The following is a 20749-nucleotide window of genomic DNA, read 5'->3' on the forward strand; positions in this document are numbered from 1 at the left end:
ATTTTTTTCATATCACACACCTGATATTGTTCACACAAGAGCAGCCCCTCTCCCAACACCCCAGGATGTTAGAACAATCCTAAAGAATTCGCATTAAGTTGCAGGCTATGCAGAGTGTGTGTCTTCAGTAACAAGCAATTCTGCATACATTTGGGATCACAAAGAGCTAAATCAATATTAGTACAAAGATGAGGGTAACACCTTTTGTAGCAGACCATCATTGCATTTGCTCTGCTAGAAGCTGGAGCACATATTATCAGTGCAAGACTCACACTGACAATTAAAATGTCTTCTCTAAGTCTTCAAAGTTATCCTTCATGGTTTGGCTACAACCCCAACCTCCAACATTTGCATTCTGAATCCAGATGTTCTGCTGGCACCCCCAGTGCAGATCATCGATAGTTTCAAACTGTGGCAAAAGAAGAGAGTTCACTGGGACTGCTCCCTATTTTATTTCTCACATCTCTATTCATTAAAAACCCACCAGGCAAATACCTGGGGGATTGGCATTTCTTCTTATTCAGTAAGAATACCAGGACAAACAAACAAAATATTTTGTACTCTCTTTTGCTCATATTCCTCATCAGACCATAAGCTTTAACTTACTGTGAAAGGAAATGGGAAAAATGTCAGCTGCAACAAATCCTGCAATAATTTCTCATTTTTTAGAGAAATAATTGCCAACTTGGCATATGCAAAACCCAAGAGACAACACTCCAGAAGACCCACATGCCTGCTTTGCAAGTTGCAGTCTGGTAATGCTGCAATATGTGGGAACTCACACTCAGCAATCTACTTCCTTCCACTCATGTAACAGGCATAGAATTAAGCATTTGTATGATAGGGATGTTTGAGAATAAATAAGCCATAGTTCTGCATAGGAGAAGTTAGTTTTGTACCTGCTGCTGGAAATTAAGCCTCTAAATTCCTTATGAAAACAGTGTATGTCCATATATTTAGAACATTTAGTGTGTGTTCAAAATACATTTTAATAAGTTAATAGGTAATTTTGAAAGCTTAGAAGCCGTGAACAATATTTTGCAGAAATTCTGCACTGAAACATCAATAGTTTTTTTGTCCCTAAAGACAGCAACAAAAGGAAAAAACAAGTTTTACAAATCAACAAAAGGAAAAAACAAGTTTTACAAATCTTCTATAGAACTAAGACTCAACAAACTCTTAAGCAAAATTGGTATTTGTAGAAATTTAGTTCCTAAATTAACAATTGTCATATATAGTTGTAAATATGACCAGTTTTTGTGGCTCATATTATAAGCTCCATTCTGCCTTCCCTTGCTCCAGCCCCAAGAATTTTGGATTCCTTCTACACACCACCATAGATGAAGGGAACATAGGAACAGGTAGGACAGCCTCCTGAGAAGTGAAAACTGGATTAAACTATTGTAGAATAAGGCAAGTACTGAACACTGTCCATCACAAAGAGCTGTGGAAAAAGGTAATATTATCTCCTTTGTTTTCTCCTCCTTTTCCAACACTGTATATCTGATTGAGAGCAGCCATGATTCCTGCACTCTGTGCAGGACCCAGCATGCCTGGCAGAGCATGCCAGGTGTGATCTGAACACAGACAATGCTGGGATTCCTTCCCTCTGGGGACACAGGCCAAGGCACCCCTTTTGGTGATAGAGAAAAATCTGTCAGTACAAAACAGTCACTGAGCTGCCAGGCTGTCAAGGAGCTGAAAGGGGGATGTTACAGTGAGCCTGGTCCTCAGCACCACAAGCACCTCTCCTTTCCCAGGCATCTAAGCACAAGCATTACTAATTGCATTCTTTAACCTTCGGTACCTGAATTGCAACATAAGCAGAATTTAGATATCTGAGTCCTCTTCTGGATCTTGGTCTGAGCATGCAAGTGGAACAGACCCATGACACCAAGGACTACAGTAAGGTTTTAAGCACATACATTTTCAACTGTGTAAGCAAACAGTGAATTAATTCCACACAATGTACCCGTGAGGTATGGTGAAGTAATGAGAAACATCTGCCCACTGCATAGAGCATGTTACAGAATGTGGCATGCTTTGTGGTAAGTGAGGAAATGCCTGAACAGAGGCACATGTATACAAAGCTGCAAATCTTTGCCTACAGCACATAATTCTCGTCCAAGCACAGATGCAAATACGGTGGCTTCTGTTGTCTTTTCTCACTTCCCAGCCCTCATTCCTAAGCTATTCTAAAATATAACTGAACAGTCACTGATACCAGTTTTGTCTGAAACAGTAAGTGAGGTACAAAAGCAACAAACTTTAGAACTAGTTTCTGTGACAACAGCTGTTTTCCATGCACCATTGAGGCAAACAGCCTTAAAACATGGAGCATGTGGAATGGTATACCTGGTTTAGATCCAGCGTTGCTTTGTCCTGAAGTGACTTTCTTATCTTGTGTTTCAGAACCTTCAGTTGCTAAAATAAGGAAGAAGATATTAATTAACCATTTTACTTAGTAGTAGATCACTCACCTTATTATATTGAAACTAAAATATTGCTGTATTGCCTTTAAAATCAGACTGTTCCAAGACTTCACCTAAATGCCATTCTACATCATTTTGCATTAAAAAAAACCCAAAGGCAGAAAGCATTTAAGCCACAATACAAGTTCCCAATTCAACTTGAGGAAAGAGCCACAAGAAGATTTCATTTGAGCAATGTGTTTTAACAAGACTTATAAGATGACTTGCAGATCCCAGGTTTCTAAAGGTATGGTATGAGATACTGGTAAAAACTTCTTTACAAATTACACATCCATAATGCAGGACTGGTGAGAGGACTATTAGGGACCTGAATGAAATATAACTGAGGAAATATTCCCATTGTTTGCAACAGACTTTTGATTGGCCCCTACCAGCCTAGAACAAGATCTAATTTCGGAGTTCTGAATGCCCTTTCAACAACCCTTTATAAAGAAAAAAAACCCAGAAGATTCATTACTATTATTCAAATTAAAACCATATCCTTGGTTCAGCATCTATCTCTAACTAAAAAAAAAACAAAACAACAAACCAAGAAATTAGATGCCAGGATTTTTTCATCTTACTACTCATCTTTGTACCCAGCTGTTCCACTATAGGGGTGCTGGAGTCCAGAACACACCAATCTGGGAGCAGCCTAAAGGCAGACTGTAAGAATTCTAAGAAGCCCTCCAAAAACAGCTTGAAAGCATTTGCAAGCAAGGATAAAGAGGCAGTTATAAATAAAGCCTAGGGGATGAAAGACACCAATTCATTTGAAGAAAAATATCACTAGAAATGAAAGTTGGAAAAAAACCCTGATTACTCCAGATTTAAAAGCTAAACAGGCATTACTGTATTAGATCCACTTTAGAAAACATAATTAAAACAAATTTTCCTCAGAAGGCTCCAAGCAATTTCTTACGCATGTCAACTTTAACAATACACACTCAGCATTTACTACCTCAGTGAGTTCATTCCCTTCGTGCCTCACAGAAATCTTTGTTTCCCTGCTTACCTCTTTCCACAGGCATGTTTCAGGATTAACACAGAGGGTAAAAGGTAGCAGGAAGAACCTGTATACTACACATACTGTACCTTTTTTGCAGGGGAAAGTTGGGTGAGGGAAATAGAAAAATGCTGTTATCAAATGTTTCATGTTCAAGAGCAATGTTTTGCCAAGAACAGTGTTCAAAAATCACATCGTCTCACCAAAAAAAATTGTGTGAAACCTTAAATAATTGTCAGACACTGCTCTTCTTGACACCTGTATTAAGTCTCTTGCAAATAACCGCTGTTCAACTTAAAAAATACTGATTCCAAATGACCTGAAAGGCAGCCCAGCATAAGATTTTAGTATTTGCCATTTTAAAGACTCATACAAAACATTAGTGTGACCTATGGGTAGATGGATTGATTTTTGGCAAGATAATTTGAGCACCACTGAACTTGGTAGGATCTACCATTATAAAAATCCATACCTGGTGCTGGAACAAGTCCAGAGAAAGCCAAGAGAGTTGGTGGAGTGACTGGAGCACAAGTGCTGTGAGGAGCAGGGGAGGGAGCTGGGGGTATTTAGCCTGAAGAAAGGGAGGCTCAAGGGGAATCATAACACTTTCTACAACTGCCTGAAAGGAGCTTGTAGCCAGGTGGGGGTCAGCTGCTTCTCACAGAACAAGAAGAAGGAAATGGCCTCAAGTTGCACAAGGGGAGTTTTAGACTGGATATTAGGAAAAAAAATCTTCCCAAAAGAGTCATCAGACTGCCCAGGGAAGTGTCGAAACCACCATCTCTGGAAGGGTTAAAAAACTTGGGGATGTGGCACTCAGGGCCATGGTTTAGTGGTGAACATGGCAGTGTTAGTTTAACTGTTGGACTTCATTTTTAGAGGTCTTTTCCAGCCTTAACATTTCAGTGATTCTAAACTCTTTATATCTTACCTCTCCCTCAAAGTTAAGGTACTTGTAAAACAAGCTTTTCTCCTGCATGTATCAACTATTTAGAACATTCTCAGAAAAAGTCCTACTATAACTCAGTGGGACTACATCACAATTCCCATCAGCCTGGCCTAGGGCATCATCTAGAAGAGCAAACTGTCATAAAAAAGTAAAAATACTGTTTCTAAGAGCTAGTGAGTACACTGATGCTCTAATAGTGTCAGCACAAATTTCTCTGCATCTTTCATACCGAGTATGTGCATTATTTTCTACAAGGACGGCACCATGGGATTATGCAACACTCCATTAACTTCAAAACTGTGGTTTAAATGCCATCCAGAAAATACACTTGCAAAAAAGGCCTAGGTACACAAAGTAATACTTTTTTCCCATATTTCCTTGTCTAACATTTCCTTGGAATATTTTTTGACATGGTTTGAATACGCATTCATATGACTACTTATATGACAAGTGATGAAAAGAACAGATGGCACACCATGAATTTTAACGATGCTGGAGATCAAATAGGAATTGGCACATTTAGTGCATTTAGTAACCAGTGTAGGTGTGCTCCCACACAAAATACCTCCTGCTCTAGGATACAAACAGATTAATCAGACAACCAAACATCTAAAATCTACAACTAAATATTGACAGCACCGGTTTCAATACCTAGCAGATGCCGGAAGAGATATAATTTAACTACCTAATATTTGCTCTGCTGTTTATCTTGGACCACTACCTTTCCATAAGGGAATAAAAGTTGCATAAAGAAGTGTTAGAGATGGATCATTTTCTGTGAAGCACAGCTGTCTCTCTCAGCTCTGCCATTACTGCATAGCACAGCTTTACACAGAAAGCTGTACCTCAGCTTCTTTTTGTTGAAAGAGGGGAAAAATAGGGGGGGAAAGGCAAGAAAAGATATATGTATTGCTACTAAATAATATGCATTTGTAAATGCTGAGCTTTCAAGTAACACCAGTTGCAACACAGAATTCAGCATCTATACCAGGGGCAGAGCTGAAAGGGATCCATAAGGATGACTAGTGCTAGGGAGGACCTCTGCAGGCTCAGCTTTTAGCTTTGCTTTGAACCAAGACAAGTTCAAAACTGGCAGATTATTCCTACAAGAACATTTGGTAATGGAAATGAAATCTATTTAGAAGTTTCTGATCAGTTTCAACATATCTATGTGTTCATGATCAGACAGGTTTAATCAATAGTTCTGGTACCAAGATAAGTACAAGCTCTAGAAGGACTGACAAGCAATTTCATAGGATGTCAGCTCACCCCATGTCTCACACACAGCCATTATAATTATAGTAAATTCCTACAGCAGTTAATAATCTCTGTGCCAAATACCAGTACCAAAGTTTACTTGCTAAAATGGAAAAAAAATCCCCACTTTATGATGGCCAGAACTACTTTGAAAGAGGCTGTTCCATGATCAGCATCTGTCAGACAAAAATGCCTTTAATAACCTTCCAGTCTGAGTTGTTCCTCTTGAACTAACAAAACCAGTTATCTCCAGCTTGTCCAAAGGAGGCCTGTGTGAGGAGAAGTAGAAATTGCCAGCAGTGGGAAGTAAAACAAGCACAAAGAGAAAATTTATATTAAAATATTCAAAGCTGAGAAAAAGGCTCATGAAAAACACTGTGAAAGAAGGAAAACTGCAAGTTTTTAGTGCTTCTCTACGTGCCAGATAAGCTCTGGCCAAAGATTGGCAAGAGACAATGTAACATACTTGAGGGGAAAAACTTTGTTGAGAATTAGAGCCTCTGGGACGATGCACTGGAAAGCAAGAAGGAACATTCACCCAGATCCTGGAAAACACTGAATGCCAAACATTGAGAGACAAAGCATCACACTGGCATTTGGACAGGCTTTTTTAAAAACACAAGGGTTGTGCAGAGTACGAACACTTGTTTTTCAGACTGTGGCACATCAAGCACATGTTTGCACAGCGTGAACCAGCTATTCCCAGTGAGGTGAATGGCAAACCAAAGGCCCCACAGCAAGGCTGAGGAGCTGGAAGAAGACGCTTAAGCTCTGTTCCATGGAAGAAGGGAATCAGCCACAAGACAGAGGCAGTTCTATTTCCAGAAGGTCTCTACCTCCAGAAGTGTAAGCCTCAAGAGATTAAACGCAGTGTGAAGAGGCACTTGGGGAACACAAGGAAGAAGTGCTGCTGAGACCTGTGCCAAGGTCAGAATGGGCACAGCAGCCCCCCCAGAACTGCATCCTAGCCCAGGTCTGGAAAGGGGAGCTGTACCAGGGCTGCACAGCTGTGGATGAGAGCACAAGCACAGGAGAGCCCCAGGCCTGCAGACAGCCATGGCAGTGCAGGTACACCTCTGGGCACAGGGTGCTCTGAGCACCAAAGGGGAAAGACCACCCTCCAGCTCCCTGCTCTATTTCTGCTAGTGTGAGAGAAGTTACTGAGAAGCAGTCATGAGAAAAAAGAAACAGCTAAATCAGAGGAGGAGGGATTACAGGGAAAAAAAGAAGAAAATCTAGCTATTCTGTACCTGCCACTTGTCATCTAATGCCCCTGGTATGACTAAACAGCTACTTTTTTTAGCTGTCAGAGAGTGCTGGGGGTGTGTGGGATGGGGAAGGCTTCAGAAATGACAGCTGGAACAAACTCATGCCTCAGTAAAAAAGTGCTGCCAATACACAGCAGAGGAAATTCAGCATTAAACTGGGAAATTTAAAGCAGAGCTAACTGGGAACTGATATAGTCTTTACTCCTTAGCATCTAATCCTGCTACCTCCAACTACTTCCTTATGAACACTGCTCAAAAAGAAAAATAAAACAAAATAAAAGCCCTACTCTTAAATTCCCTCGTGTATTTTATATAGCATGTCGCCCCTGACATGCACAATGTAAAAAATGCATCGTTTGAATTACCCAGAATTAAGCAGAGAACAGAGTAGTCTAAATTTGTATATGTAATAATAAAGAATTGGGGCTAGTCTAGGCACTTTTGTCTAGACACTGGGAACAGTGGCTAGCTAGCATGTCAGTCAAGTCGGAGGCATTGCTGTGCTAGGTAGAGCATGTTGAAAGTACAGATACAGGTCAGAGCTGACAGAATTTATTATTTATTAATTCAGAAACACATTAAGACCAAAATCCTGAGTACCTGGCTCAGAATAAGCATCTGAGCATTCAGCAACTGGCTATTCTATTCTAAGGCAGCATCACTGAAATTTAATACTAAAGAGTCTCTTTAATGGCAAAACTGGGTTGTTTATCCTAAAAGCAAATTCCTGTGAGCCATGATCCGGGGGCTGAATACATGGGAAAGCAGAAGTCAACACAAATTAAAGCTTTTCCAGTACTTGTGACTTTTGCCTCTTCTTACATCCATAGTTTATGAATAAGACATGCAAAAACTACTCTCCATATTTACAGTAAAAATATATTTTGCAAGTCCTTAGACTTTCACATTCTTTGTGTTATCAATATCTATATATATTTAGACAAACGATATACTAAGTAATATTTTAGTGCAATTTATTGGTTTAGAGTTAAATAATGTGTTCATTCCATACTTGCACACCATGCTTACTTCTTACTTGCATTTTAAAATTGCAATCTGAGGAACAAAGGACAGCAATCTTTCCAGAGATAAATAGGTCTCAAAGCTCTATGGCTGGCCAAAAATTACCAAGATGCATGCAGTACAGCTGACAGATAAAAAGGTAAAAAAACCAAGTACCTGGATGTTTAATACTAAAATCCTCATAGTAAGTCTGGACAAAATGATGATCTGCTCTCTTCTTTAGAGTTGTTGGAGAGGATAAGTTGTAAAGAGCCTCATTTAAAAACTCACTTGTCAGACACTAGTTTTCAAAATCTGCTTGTCAATAATGACTCTGAAACTTCCCCTCAAGAAGAGAGTGGGGTGAGTGTTGGCCTGGAAGCCTGTTCCAGCACTGCTGGAGACAATATTTTCCAGTGCTTCTGTACTATACTGAACATTGGACAGACCAAATTTCTTATGCTGCTGCTTCTACTATCTCTGTCTGAGCTGAACACTAAGTCAATGCTACTCCTCACTGTCACAGCATAAGCACATTGCAGCCCTAATCTTGTTCAGGGCCTGTTAACACTTTTCAGAAGATTATTATAAAACAGTGCCTTGAGCGAACCCAAATTGCACTGCCACCAGCACTGCTTTGCTTCTGTAAACACCTGTGCATGTAAACATAACCATTACCAAAGCCAAGTCCTTCAAAACAAGATAAGAGGGAAATTCTCACATTAAATTAACACATGCTACAATGAGACCCTGCTGAGAGGCTTGAAAATGGATTAGTGACCCAAACACAACACTTAGTACACAAAGCCCAACCATCTTCCTCTCATCACCGAAATCCATTTGTACAAACTGCACAGAAGAGCTGTGTCCAAGACAGTTACTCTAACACTTCAACTGTACAGGAGCACAGCACTAAGCATTGGCATTTTATTAGTATAAAGCAGCTCCTCCTTTTCTCCCTTTCTGTAACAACTTAAAACTTCCCTTCTGTACAGGAGGTAACAAATGGTGCCTTGCACGTTGTTGCTGGCCTCCAAGGCGCGAGCAGCCTGGCAGCAGCCAGCTCCTATCCACAGACCATTCTGAAGCAACCTTCATCCTTTAAAGCCCTGCCTGCTGAGCCCTTCCTGCATAGCAGATGTGCTGTCCTGGTAGTTGGCAGATGCTCCCTGAGCAGTAGCTTAGGACAGGAGCAAAAGGGGACACTAAGAAAACTTTGCTAACACTTACTATGGACAAGGAGCTTCCTGGTGCTTCTGGGAAGGTTCAGTGACCAGTTCAAGAGACAGGCTCAGAGCAGCACTTCGGGTGAGCTCAGATCCTACAATTCTTTTAGTGCAACAGGATGGGAAACAAGGGAAGTACCTCTGGAGATTGGAGGACTGTTAGACTCAGCAATAGGTTGCAGGAGGGACAAGGAGAGCACAGCGTGAATGTGCCTTTTGCGGAAGCTTGCCCACAAGAGATGTCAGCTTTCTAGGGAATGGGGAAACCAAGACACTGATGGTGCACTGACTGCCCTTATTTCAGTTTAATCCTTTAGGGAAGGGCATACAAATAGGAATAGAACTGAAGCATCAGCTTGTAAATTTTACACATGTATTGTCCATTCTATTCTACCCAAAAAACCCAAGCCCTCTTGAATGCACTGAATACCAGGTTCAATAGAGACACTAGAAATATTTCTCTAGCAGAGCTACCATTTCAGAAGAAAAACAGAAACACATCAAAAACAACTCTATCAGGCTTCTTAATTTAAATTCTTCAGAAAACTCTTGTCAGGATGGGTAGGGCTATACCATCAAATCAAAATATTTTTGTAACAAATTTTTGTTCTAACTAACAACACAGATAAAATTATTTCAAGAGATTTTCAAGGTTTTGCCAACTATTATAGCAGTGAGGGAGAAAGAACTGCAGGAATTCTGCAGAAGTCCTGGATCTAATGCACTCCAGTGTGATAAAACGAAAGTCTAGATTTCTGTTTTGAAACGATAGAGACATGTACCTAATTCTTGTTATGTCAACACTCAGATCATCTTGTTAAGGGAAGTAAGTTTAAGTGATTTCTAAATGAACTAAGGTGAAGAAAGAGTATTTCCAGACTATAGACAAATTTGCTACTTTTATTTAAGGTAATACAACTCTTCACAACTTCAGATAAAAACTTTTTGAAACTTCCATCATTAGCAAATGGAAAATGCCTGCTCTTCTACAGTCTAAACAGCAGTACTTACAAAGTACATTTGCAAGTTGGAGTTTGAGTCAGAAAAGTGACAGAATATCTGTGTTTCATTTGTATTCACTGAAACATGAAAGCAAAGTTCATGCCTTATTTAAACATGCCTATTAATTAAGTTTATATTAAAATATTTTCAATTCTTAAAAGGTCAATGCTTTAGTACATCTTTTTGTACTTCCAACAGTGTGGAACTTACCAGTCTGGTTTGCAAATATAAATAAATTATATGACACCAAGCTGCAGTGACCGTCCCAGTTCTTTTTGCTCTGGCACTTATCACAGAAGTCTACAATCACAGTTGCCAAACAAAGCACTGTTATCAATGCTCCTCATCTCTAATGTCCTGGCTGAGCAAAGCAGAGTGAAAACTCACCAGCATTAGTGCTTACTACTCCTGGAATGGTATAAAACTTGCCATTGTTTTCATCATATAGACTAGAGAGATAAACACAGCTAATTCAGCACTCAACTGTAAAACATTAAAGACAGAAGCACAAATAGATTTATTTGGAAACAATCCACAGACATAAATCTGGATGATGCAACTGGCTATAGGGAAAGGGACAGCTTTTTTTTTTTCTTTTAAAGATTAAACTTGTATAACTGCTCCATTGGGAGATGCATATTTATAAAAGATTACTTTTGGCTGACCACGTCAGCTTTAAAAAGCATTGTATCCTAAAATATTAAATAACGTAGAAGATACCAAACCAAATGCCTTTGTAGGGAGAGTTAGATTCTCTTAAGGATGATAAAAGAAACACAGTGTCTGTAACAGCATTTTTTAAAAAGCTGACACTCATATTCCCTGGATAATGAAATTTCATTATCTCACTGCAATATAAAACAAGGATACTAACATGAAAGGAGCCCTGGAAAAAAGGTTTTCTGCTGAAAAAGCCTGTGCTATGAAGTCAGTTCTGCAGTTGGCCAGAAGGCTAGCAAGCTCACCCAAACACAGATGAGACACGTGAATGGAAGCTTTTTAATTACACATCACCAAAATGAAATCTGAAATGCCACTGCCTGAGGGCATGCAGGACAGCTTCAGTTCCAGACAGCCAGCAATTTGTGCTGTGCAGCCTGTCTTAGGGCATGAGCTCTCCGAACACCAAAAGCAGGCAATGTGCAAGATGCAGTGATTTATTTGTGAGACTGTTACACAAGGGCAAACACCTTCAGCCAAGGTACAAGAGTACCAGCTGCTTCTCCTCAGATTTCTCATTGCTGCAGGCAGCATTTGCTACCACGATGTCAGAGAGATTCCCATACCCAGGTTGAGTGTCAGTGTATTGCTGCAGTAGCTGTACATGGAAGGTCACCTCAGACAGTATGAAATGAAGCACCTGTACAATTTTCTAGATGAAAAGCTCTTCTGGACTTAAACCAGAGATCATTCTCCAAACTATGAGGTAATTCCTGTGAGTAATTCCAAGGTACAATGAAGCTTACACCTACTGCTGAGAAATGGAGAATCGGGGACAGACCAGCCTGCTTTCTGTATCACACCGATTCCAAGGTGAGATTGCTTGAATTGCAGAAAGAAACTTGAGTGTCCAATTATTTGATACCCTCACTCAGAGGGCACAGTGACCAAAGCATATTGCAGCCTGTGAGTGTTAGTGAGATAGCAACTGCAGCAAAGTGAGTGTGGGCATGGAGAGGGGGGAAATGGATACTTTGCTATACATTGCTCTATTGAGCAATTTGATCTTGAGATATAGTTATTTTTGAAAACAATGCAATCTCTTTAGTCTCAAAGAAAAGAGGACATAATCACTTCTCCCCACTGAAGTAAAATAAAATGAAACATTCTTTTGATGCAATACATATTTTTAATTTAAATGACTATGCTACAAAATGAACAATATCTAGTGATTAATTTAGGATACTCCTGCCAACACAGAGCTTTTCAGACAACATAGTGCTTTCTTCTTGCCACCCCACTGACATACACAAGTCACCATACCCATGCTTTCCTCTATGCTTTCAACTCTTCTGACTTAGCTCCATGTGCACTGAAGTTCATAGTTACCATCCCAGTGACTTCATGTTTTAGACAGAGTAGGCCCATAATAGTTGTTCTTCTGCCACCACAGAATCACAGGATGAATCACAGAATGGTCTGGGCTGGAAGGGACCTTAATGATCATCTAGTTTCAACCCTTCTACTATGGACAGAAACATAGTCCACTGGAGATCAAGTTGCTCAAAGCCCCATCCAACCTGGCCTTGGACATTTCCAAGAATGGGGCATCCACAACTTCCTAGGCCACCTGTTCCAGTGCTTTACTATCCTCATGTGAAGAATTCCTTCATACATGGCAGCATACTGATCATTCAAAAGCAAGGCACTACTCTTTTTCTGTGTCACAGTAATTAATTCCTATCTACAGCACCAAGTGATTCAGTTGCCTTGTGGGGACACCCCCCCACACACACCCCTTTTTCAGGCGCCGTCTCAGTGTGCCCTGCGTAAGAACAAACAAGTGTTATCTTCACCGACATCCAAATGCTAAGCCTTGCTCTTGCCAGGTGAGGTCTAAACCAAGGAAACAAATGAGGTTTTAGAACTGCTTTTTTCCACAGGTAGGAAATTCAGATTTTTGCTTTAATAATTTCTCTCTGCTGCATGTGCAGCTGCAGGCACACTCTAAAACTAGGGCACTTTAGCATTTTACACACACAAACACACACAAGAGCAGCTGCAAGATGCATAGGACACTTAGCAAATGAAATGATATTAACTTTTTAAGCATAAGAAAGTTCAAAAATAGAACTATTCTCCTTCAAAGCCTTCTTCTTTGGTTACTCTGCATTGCCACCTTACACAACTATACAAGTGAGACTAGAACAGAACTCTCCCACTGCGTTACTTTTAGAATACACTTAACATCTCCCTGACCTTCTGGGTAGCTCGAATCACTTTCTTTCTACAGAGCTTCAGCCAACAGTACAGCAGCTCTCACTGGATTCCAGGTTACTGGCCTGCCACACAAATGACAATTCCCTCACTACCCATCCCCATTAAAAGACATCTACAGTAAAGCTTAAGAGAAATCCATTATCCAAGTTCTCCCGTCCTCTGCTTTCAATTACTTTAAACTCAGAATCACTGTATCTGCTGAACTAAGTGAAGTCCTGGCCTTCATCCCATAATTGCTTTAAAGCATCTTCAGTCTCATCCTTTTGCGTCTAGGAAGAAGATGGGGTTGCAAGAGTAACGTTGTTCAATTACCTCATTTGGGAGAGAATAAATGGGCACTCATCACCATAAGAGAAACAGGACAATTTCAACCCAGCCTATTGATTTAGTGGCTATTTTCCTCAGTCATAATAGAAGTACATTTGCACAAACAGACAAGTGGTTTTAGACTGAAAGTGTTTCATGCCCATTGTGGTTTAGTTTCACAGGACAACTCCCAAGAAACTGCTCTGCACAAGCCCTGACAACTACCTTTGGTGAGATCTTATCAAACCTTTCACCAGAGAATGAGTTAAAATAAAGATGCTCAAAACACAAGAAGAGAGGATAGGGAAAAAAAAAAAAGAAGTATTATTTAATGCTAACAGTCTAAGGCATTAGTACTCCATGTAAAGGAACATGGGGTAAAATTTACTATAATTGGCTATAAAGCTGCAGAGTTTTCTGTAAGATTTAGCTTGTAAATAAAATAATGAAGTAGTACAACCTTTTTTACCAAGAAAAAGTTCATTGCCACATGGGTTTCATCTCCTTACTTGGCACCCTGAACTGAATGTGGGAGAGCCATGTCAACACCAGAATCCGCCTCAGGAGCTTGACTTGGCTGAAAAGCCAAGTTAGGCATTACACTGAGATAGCTACACTGCTCCTGGTATCTAATTATCTTCACACAACAACACTTTAGGCCACTTAGATTTATTCCTGGCACATTTGCTGTGATTTCTCTTCCAGACAGATAAAATCTAGACTATCTACAAATTAATGGGATCAATACAAGTAACATAGGTAATCACTGCTGCAGGTTTTCTTGGGCAAAGCTCCCTATAGGTTAAATTTTGTGGAGATGTTCAAAGTCCTCCTTCAAGCCTCAGAAAAATAAAACATGAATAATGCCTGCAAATTGCTATAGCAACAACCACCTCTCAACTAAAGACAGCGGGAAGATTCACGGAAGCTGGGCTTTGTTTATATAGCCTACTCTGTAGAGACATTTATTTCCAAAACAGAACTACAAAGGCTCCATGCTGTTATTTAGTAGTTGAGCTCCTGGATGCACACGTTCAAGCCATTACTCTAATTCAGAGTTCTCTTGCCTGAGGAAAACAGACAGTTTTCTGGTAGCCTGCCTCTGCCTCGCTGGAAGGGATGCTGTAACTACTTAGAGCAAGTGCAACACTCCATTTGCTGCTTCTTCTCCTGTTCTTTTTATATAAAAGATCTGTGCTATGACTGCAAGCCAAATAAAACGAGCATTTAGTGTGGTGCAAAATGCATGTACACAGAAACAGCGCAGCAAAAAGGAATGTTTCCTACCATTGCTGAGCAGGGAACAGAGCTGAAACACTGACTTAAGAAAATATATTTCTGTTGCATGACTTATCCTTAATCACTTCAATCACTGTCAAAAACAAAAGCTGTGCCAGGCCCACACTATCATATTTAAGGAGGCAGAAGACAAATATAGCTAATAGCAGCCAAGAGCTCAACAAGATTCTCAAGACACCACTTTCTGGAAAACTTGTGTTTCAAAGTAAACAGCATAGGAAACTGGAAAATTTATTTTCAATTCAGGGAGCATTTCTTTTCTGCTGTCCAGCTGTCGGGAAGTAGGGCTTCCTGAGGAGCTATGTACTGCTTGGCAGAAAGGCAGCAGATTCTAATTGCTAATTACAACACCCCATGCACAGAACTGAGTCTGCACAAACAATCTTAGTAATTCCTGAGCTCCATGCATTTGAAAAATTATAACAAATGAATATGTGTTTAGGAAGCTAAAGGTATATATTTCTATCAGAAGGTATTACGTGCAGTCTTTAAATAACACCAACAGTTACTTTTAAAAAGTCTTTATTAGGAAGACATCAAATGGTTACAAGAGCTCTTTGGCCTTAGTTTAAGAATAACTCACCACAAAAACCAAAGTATATTTTTTACCCAGGTTATCTCTCAAACCTGAGGCCAAGTGGCACACCAGTAAAAAGTACATCTTGTCTTTATACACTGCCACCCCACACTCTCCATACAAATCCACAGCTTGCAGAAGTCTTTTAAAAAACCAAAACTTGTTTCTCTATAGGATCTCCATGGGTAGGTGATTTCTCTTAGACACAGACCACTCTATTGGCAGCACAAACATTTGCCCTAAGTCCAGTACTACAACAGCTCTTTGTATCTCATGAAAGCATAAAACATTCCAAGTCCATGAAGGTTCTCTTTTAGTTACTTAAGCATTGGTGTCATTGGCTTTCCAAGCAATTGCTTGTTAGCTCTCTTGGTGATTCCATTGCTGGACTGCCATAAATTGCAGTTCTTAGGCCTTTGGGGACATAAATTTCATTTTTTGCCCCTCTACAGTCTTCAGAGAAACCTTTTGCCTCTGACTGACTCACTTTTATTTTAAGCATGTTCCACAATTTCAAAACCAGACTGAAAGGATTCAGCCATATTCAGGTTACAACCACTGAAAATTAATTCTTCTGAGAAAAAACCACATGGATGGTTGCTACTGAAAATAAATCAAACCAAACATTTCTGGTTTTTTAACAGAAGTAAGAAAAATCTTTCCTTACCCCCTTCACTGCTTTTAGTTCAATATACATGTATAGGTAGTGTGTACATCCAACCAATCAAATAGGATGTTTAAAAAAAGTGTTACTGTCATTGTATTTGATGCCTTATTTAACTTGGAGAAAATCCACCATGGTGCTGTTTGGATTGTGTCTAAGAGACAAAACACAGAATAAGTGTTAAAGTTGTTGCCTTGCTTTTGTGCTCTAATTTTTAATTGGTTTATAATGATGACATGACAGAATATGCAATGTAAAATATCTGACTAAGCACAGCAACAAGCTGTAATCAGAAGAACTCTATTTACCAACAAGTTTCAAGAATAAAAACCAAACCCAGATACTATTTCAAACTTAAACCCTCCAGTGTTCAATATTTTGCTACAAAGGCCTCTCATTCTTAATACAAAGATGTGCACAAATCTTTGCTTTTGGACTGTTTCTAGTAACTCAACTACAAACTTTCAGAACATATTTGAAGTTTCCATTAAGCTGTATCATCACAACCTCAGGTATGCAGGGCTAGCGAGATTGATCAAAGTCTGACTTCCTCCAGAGTTATTTAGCCTTACTGATGGGAGGGCTAATAATTTCCAATAACACAATCACATGCTTAATTATTTGATAGTATGTCATGTGTTAGATGTATTAAACAAGCTGCAGGGTCAAATTTCACACTGAGATTTCCTAACTTTTCAGTTCTTGAACTTGAAACCCTAAAAGTTAACCAAAAGCTTGCATAATGTACTGACATATATCAGTCATCAAAATTTATGAATATACAATCATTACAAACAGGTAACTTTACATACCAGCAAGATTCCTTTCCACTAGATGCCCTCCTGTTCCTCTTATCCTATTGAACAACATCTTTGGCCCCTTTCCTCATCTTACATCCCTCCTCTATGCCTTCTCAACCTCCATCTCTTGTTCTTGAAGCTGCTACACTGCAACTCTCTTCTATGGCCATTCTCCTTTTTACCCCTGTAGTTCTCTGGGCAGAGAGAATTGCTCAGATTGTTCTAACACAAATATCTCCTCATGCCCACCTCTCCCTAAAGGCATCACATCATGTTTCCTGCAAACCCAAGCAGCAGGCATCTGGGCAGCATGGGAGAAAAACAAGCCTCTACACTCCTAGCTGGTGCACCTGGTGCCAAAGCTGCCAGCAGAGACTGGGACTTTTTTCTCTCGCTGCTTCCCCTCAGACCCCAGAGCTCCAGGGAGGACCATGCTCAACTCATTCCATGGGGACTGGGAATAAGTTGAACACTGATTAGACCAAAGCATTTGAGAGGCAAGGCTGCTGCCTCAGTTCAGCCAAAAATCCTGGACAGAAATATAACATTCAAATGCTGAATTCATCACTGACAGGCATGAGCTGTGACTCTTTATGCCGCTAATTTGAATAGATTCGCATAAGGTCAAGAGGAGACGTAGCTCTAAAACCAAATTCATACTGTTCCCAGTTTCAAATCTTTTCATTAAAGCCTTGTGCCCTTAAGCCATCCCTTGAGACTGATACTAAGATTTTTTTTTTTCAAACAGCAGAATTTCCCTATTTCTTTCCTATGTCTCATTCTTTAGAAATTGGTCCATTTGCTGAAGATGAAGAAAACAAGAATTAGGGAGAGAATCTGGCAAAAGAGAAATAGAGACCAAACCATTTAAATCTATCAAAGTTGTAAAGAGACTGAAACAAGACTCTTTAAATGGGAAATGTTATGCAACCTTTATTATTTGCCATCTGCCTTGTAAAATTCAAATTAAGCATGAGAATGATAAAATTCTCACTTGGGGTTATTTTATTATGCAAAGCATCTTGATTTTACAACATCACTGAAACGCTTCATGGAATTACAGCTCTTTAATACAATAAAGTGGCCTCCTCTTTATCATGGATTGATAAAACAAAGAATTTAGACCTCTAAGCCACATACTTCGTGGCAGCAGCCCAGCCTTCACAGACCTGCTAACAAAGATGAAGATTCCAATCACTCTGATAGCAATGCTAAAAATAGAATTTCATGAAAAGTCTTTAAATGTTATCCCAGAAACAATGAGGCCTTGTTAACAATTTATATAATGTTTTAAACATTAATAACAAGTTTTATATATTTCATATATTTTGAGTCCCTGCCTTTAAAGAGTTTTACAAGAATTGCTAGACTAAACAACAGTGTACCAAGAGTACCTCTAGAGTTATTTTGTTTAAGACCATGTTCTTGGTTCTGATTCTTTTGTTTAGTCAACCAAAAGAGGAAAAAATGGACTGTCTCATTGGGGTGTTTATTGCAAGTGACTTACATCAGTGCAACACTTCAAAGTCAACCTATTGTTCTATAATGCACATCAAATATTCCACTTCAGCACAAAAAATGAAGCCATGCAAAAAAGTTATGCATTACATAAATAGTAAAAAAGGAGAAAATGGATGCTGCAATCACAGTATTTGACTCTATGCAGAAATGCATTGCTCAGCATATTAGAGTTATATATCTGAAAGCCCAGGCAGCCTGTGTTGGGTGCCTGAGATAGCAGGTCCACTAATTTCAGACCGGCTGACCACACCTCCCTTCTCTCCCTTGAACAAGTGAAACAGGGATGGAAAAGTGCTCAACACTTCTTCATCTTCAGGCAGGTCACTCAGGCACTGTCCTCCAGCCCTTCCCTTCGCTCACAGACACAGTGGTTTGGAGGCTGGTTGCCAGAGCCATTAAGTCTTCTTGTGCACAAACACCAAACAGAACTGGCTCCATATAAACAATGCAATGGTTCCCACAAATTGCCTGCAGGATCCACACACTCCTCTTCCTGGCTAGACTCAAGTATAACTACAAAACTTTGGCTTATATGGGAGACACACATTGAGTTTTGTTGCACAAAACTTGGGACCACATAGATCGCTTACTGGTACTAAGTGCTTCCTGGGCTCCCTGTATTGCACTGTGGAAATTATTTTTAGGATGCAAATGGACTTATCTAAAAGGTTGTTCATTAAGCCTTACCCAGGTGGATTGCCATTCCACAGGGAGACAAAACTCATCAAACCTGCTTCAATCTTTCATAAAAGTATTTTTGTGGGTAGTGAGTAGCTTACCAGTGAGGTTCCAGGCTACAAGATTATTAAAGCTCTATGGAATGTGACTAAAATAACATAATTCGTGTCCACCTTACTGGTTTATCTTCATTCAACACAATGACTATTTCAAAGTCAATCACTTTGAAGCATGATGCTGCTGTGTAAGAGATCACCTTGCTTCACAGCCCCTTGTTCAGCACAGCCAAGCAGAACATCGCTGACCAGGCTCTGAACAATTAGGACTTATATCACAACTATACAACAGAGGACACAATAATAAGATGCGCTCTGTATCTTTTCACAACACTCTAAAACATTGCTTCCAGCAGCTGGAGTGCCAACTAACTTATTTTCATTAGTGCTTACCTATTGCTGTGCCAGCTTTGTAATTAAAACAAACAAAACCAAAATAAATTTGGCAGCACTTTTTGCTTCCAACAAGCACTTCTCCTGCTTTTAATAGAAGATCAATGCCAAAAGCTGATGCAACTAGAGACAAACACTCTGCAAAACTAAGGTTTGCCAGACAGCATTTTAAAGGTGCCCTCAACCTTTTCATCACCTACCAGTTCTTGTCTGTGAGCAGCAGGTTTAGCAAAGCATGAGTCCTAGTCAGTTCATTGATCACCTGCATCAAGAATTGTTTTGGGATGTGTTAAACTCATCTCCTGGTTTCTAGCACCCAGCTGCATTTCCCTTCCAGAACAGTGTTTAAGGGACACCCGTGAGTACTACAGCCTGAGGCTCTCTCCAGCTACCTAAAGGCAGCACCACCAACATTTCTGCTGGCCTGCCCCAGTCCAAGCTCCAATCATTCAAATATTCCTTTATAGAGAGCACAATCCCTCCTCTTTTACACTCTGAGACTAGCTCAGTTGGTGAGAACATGGTGCTAAAAACACCAAGGCCTAGGGTTTAATCCCTGTATGGGCCACTCACTTAAAAGTTGGACTTTATGATCCTTGTGCATCCTTTCCAACTCAGAATATTCTGTGATCTGTGACCTGCCACTCTCCTTTATCTCTTTCCACCCAGTAAAGGGCCTGACATACCTCTTGCGTCCCATGCTATGCATGGCCTGACAACAAGCCTGGGGGTGGATTCTCTCACAGTTGAGTGTTTACTCTGCTGTCCATAGTCTGCTTTGCAGCACAGATCACAACAGATAAATGGGAAAAATGGTACCATACCTTTTAAATAACTTTGTTTGGGAGTATGTTTGAAGGGGAACAAGAGCAGTTTTATTCTGAGGCCCAGAAAGCAGAAAAATAAATTAAAAAAAAAAAATGAAGCAACAAACATACAAGCTTGTCCATCTAACAACACCATAAAGCTGAATATGTTTTTTTTTAAATGTTAAAAACAGACATGTGATCTTCAGAGAGGTCTTAGGAACAGAGTGATTTGGAACTGATGGCAGCCTTCATAATAAGACAAATTATTATTCTTCTCAGTGTTCTTACACAATACAGACTATTTTGGATGGGAATTAGGCTGCCTGTAAAGCATACAAAGCATCCTAACTACCACAGCTTTTCAACAGCCTGCTTTTTTAAACTATTTATCAAGAGAATCACTATTCTTTGCCAATTTTTGAATATGCACACAGCTTTATACATCTGTCAGATTTTTGGACAGATCTTTGCTTGGCATTTCTACACCACCTTGAACGACAGCACCTGATTCAAGGCAGCACTACA

General features: G+C 39.8%; 1 protein-coding gene across 6 annotated transcripts in view; it reads right to left on the reverse strand.

Moving 5' to 3' along the window:
• The window catches only part of MAP7 (microtubule associated protein 7), a 110249-nt gene that overhangs the window by 45856 nt on the left and 43644 nt on the right, over positions 1–20749 (reverse strand). For all 6 annotated transcript variants that reach the window (XM_036379539.2, XM_036379542.2, XM_036379537.2 and 3 more), the window contains exon 2: positions 2356–2424. In XM_036379539.2, coding sequence (XP_036235432.1) covers positions 2356–2424 — 69 coding nt within the window. The remainder of the gene's footprint in view (positions 1–2355; positions 2425–20749) is intronic.

Source organism: Molothrus ater, chromosome 3, assembly GCF_012460135.2.
Source record: "Molothrus ater isolate BHLD 08-10-18 breed brown headed cowbird chromosome 3, BPBGC_Mater_1.1, whole genome shotgun sequence".
Classification (NCBI taxonomy): Eukaryota; Metazoa; Chordata; class Aves; order Passeriformes; family Icteridae; genus Molothrus; species Molothrus ater.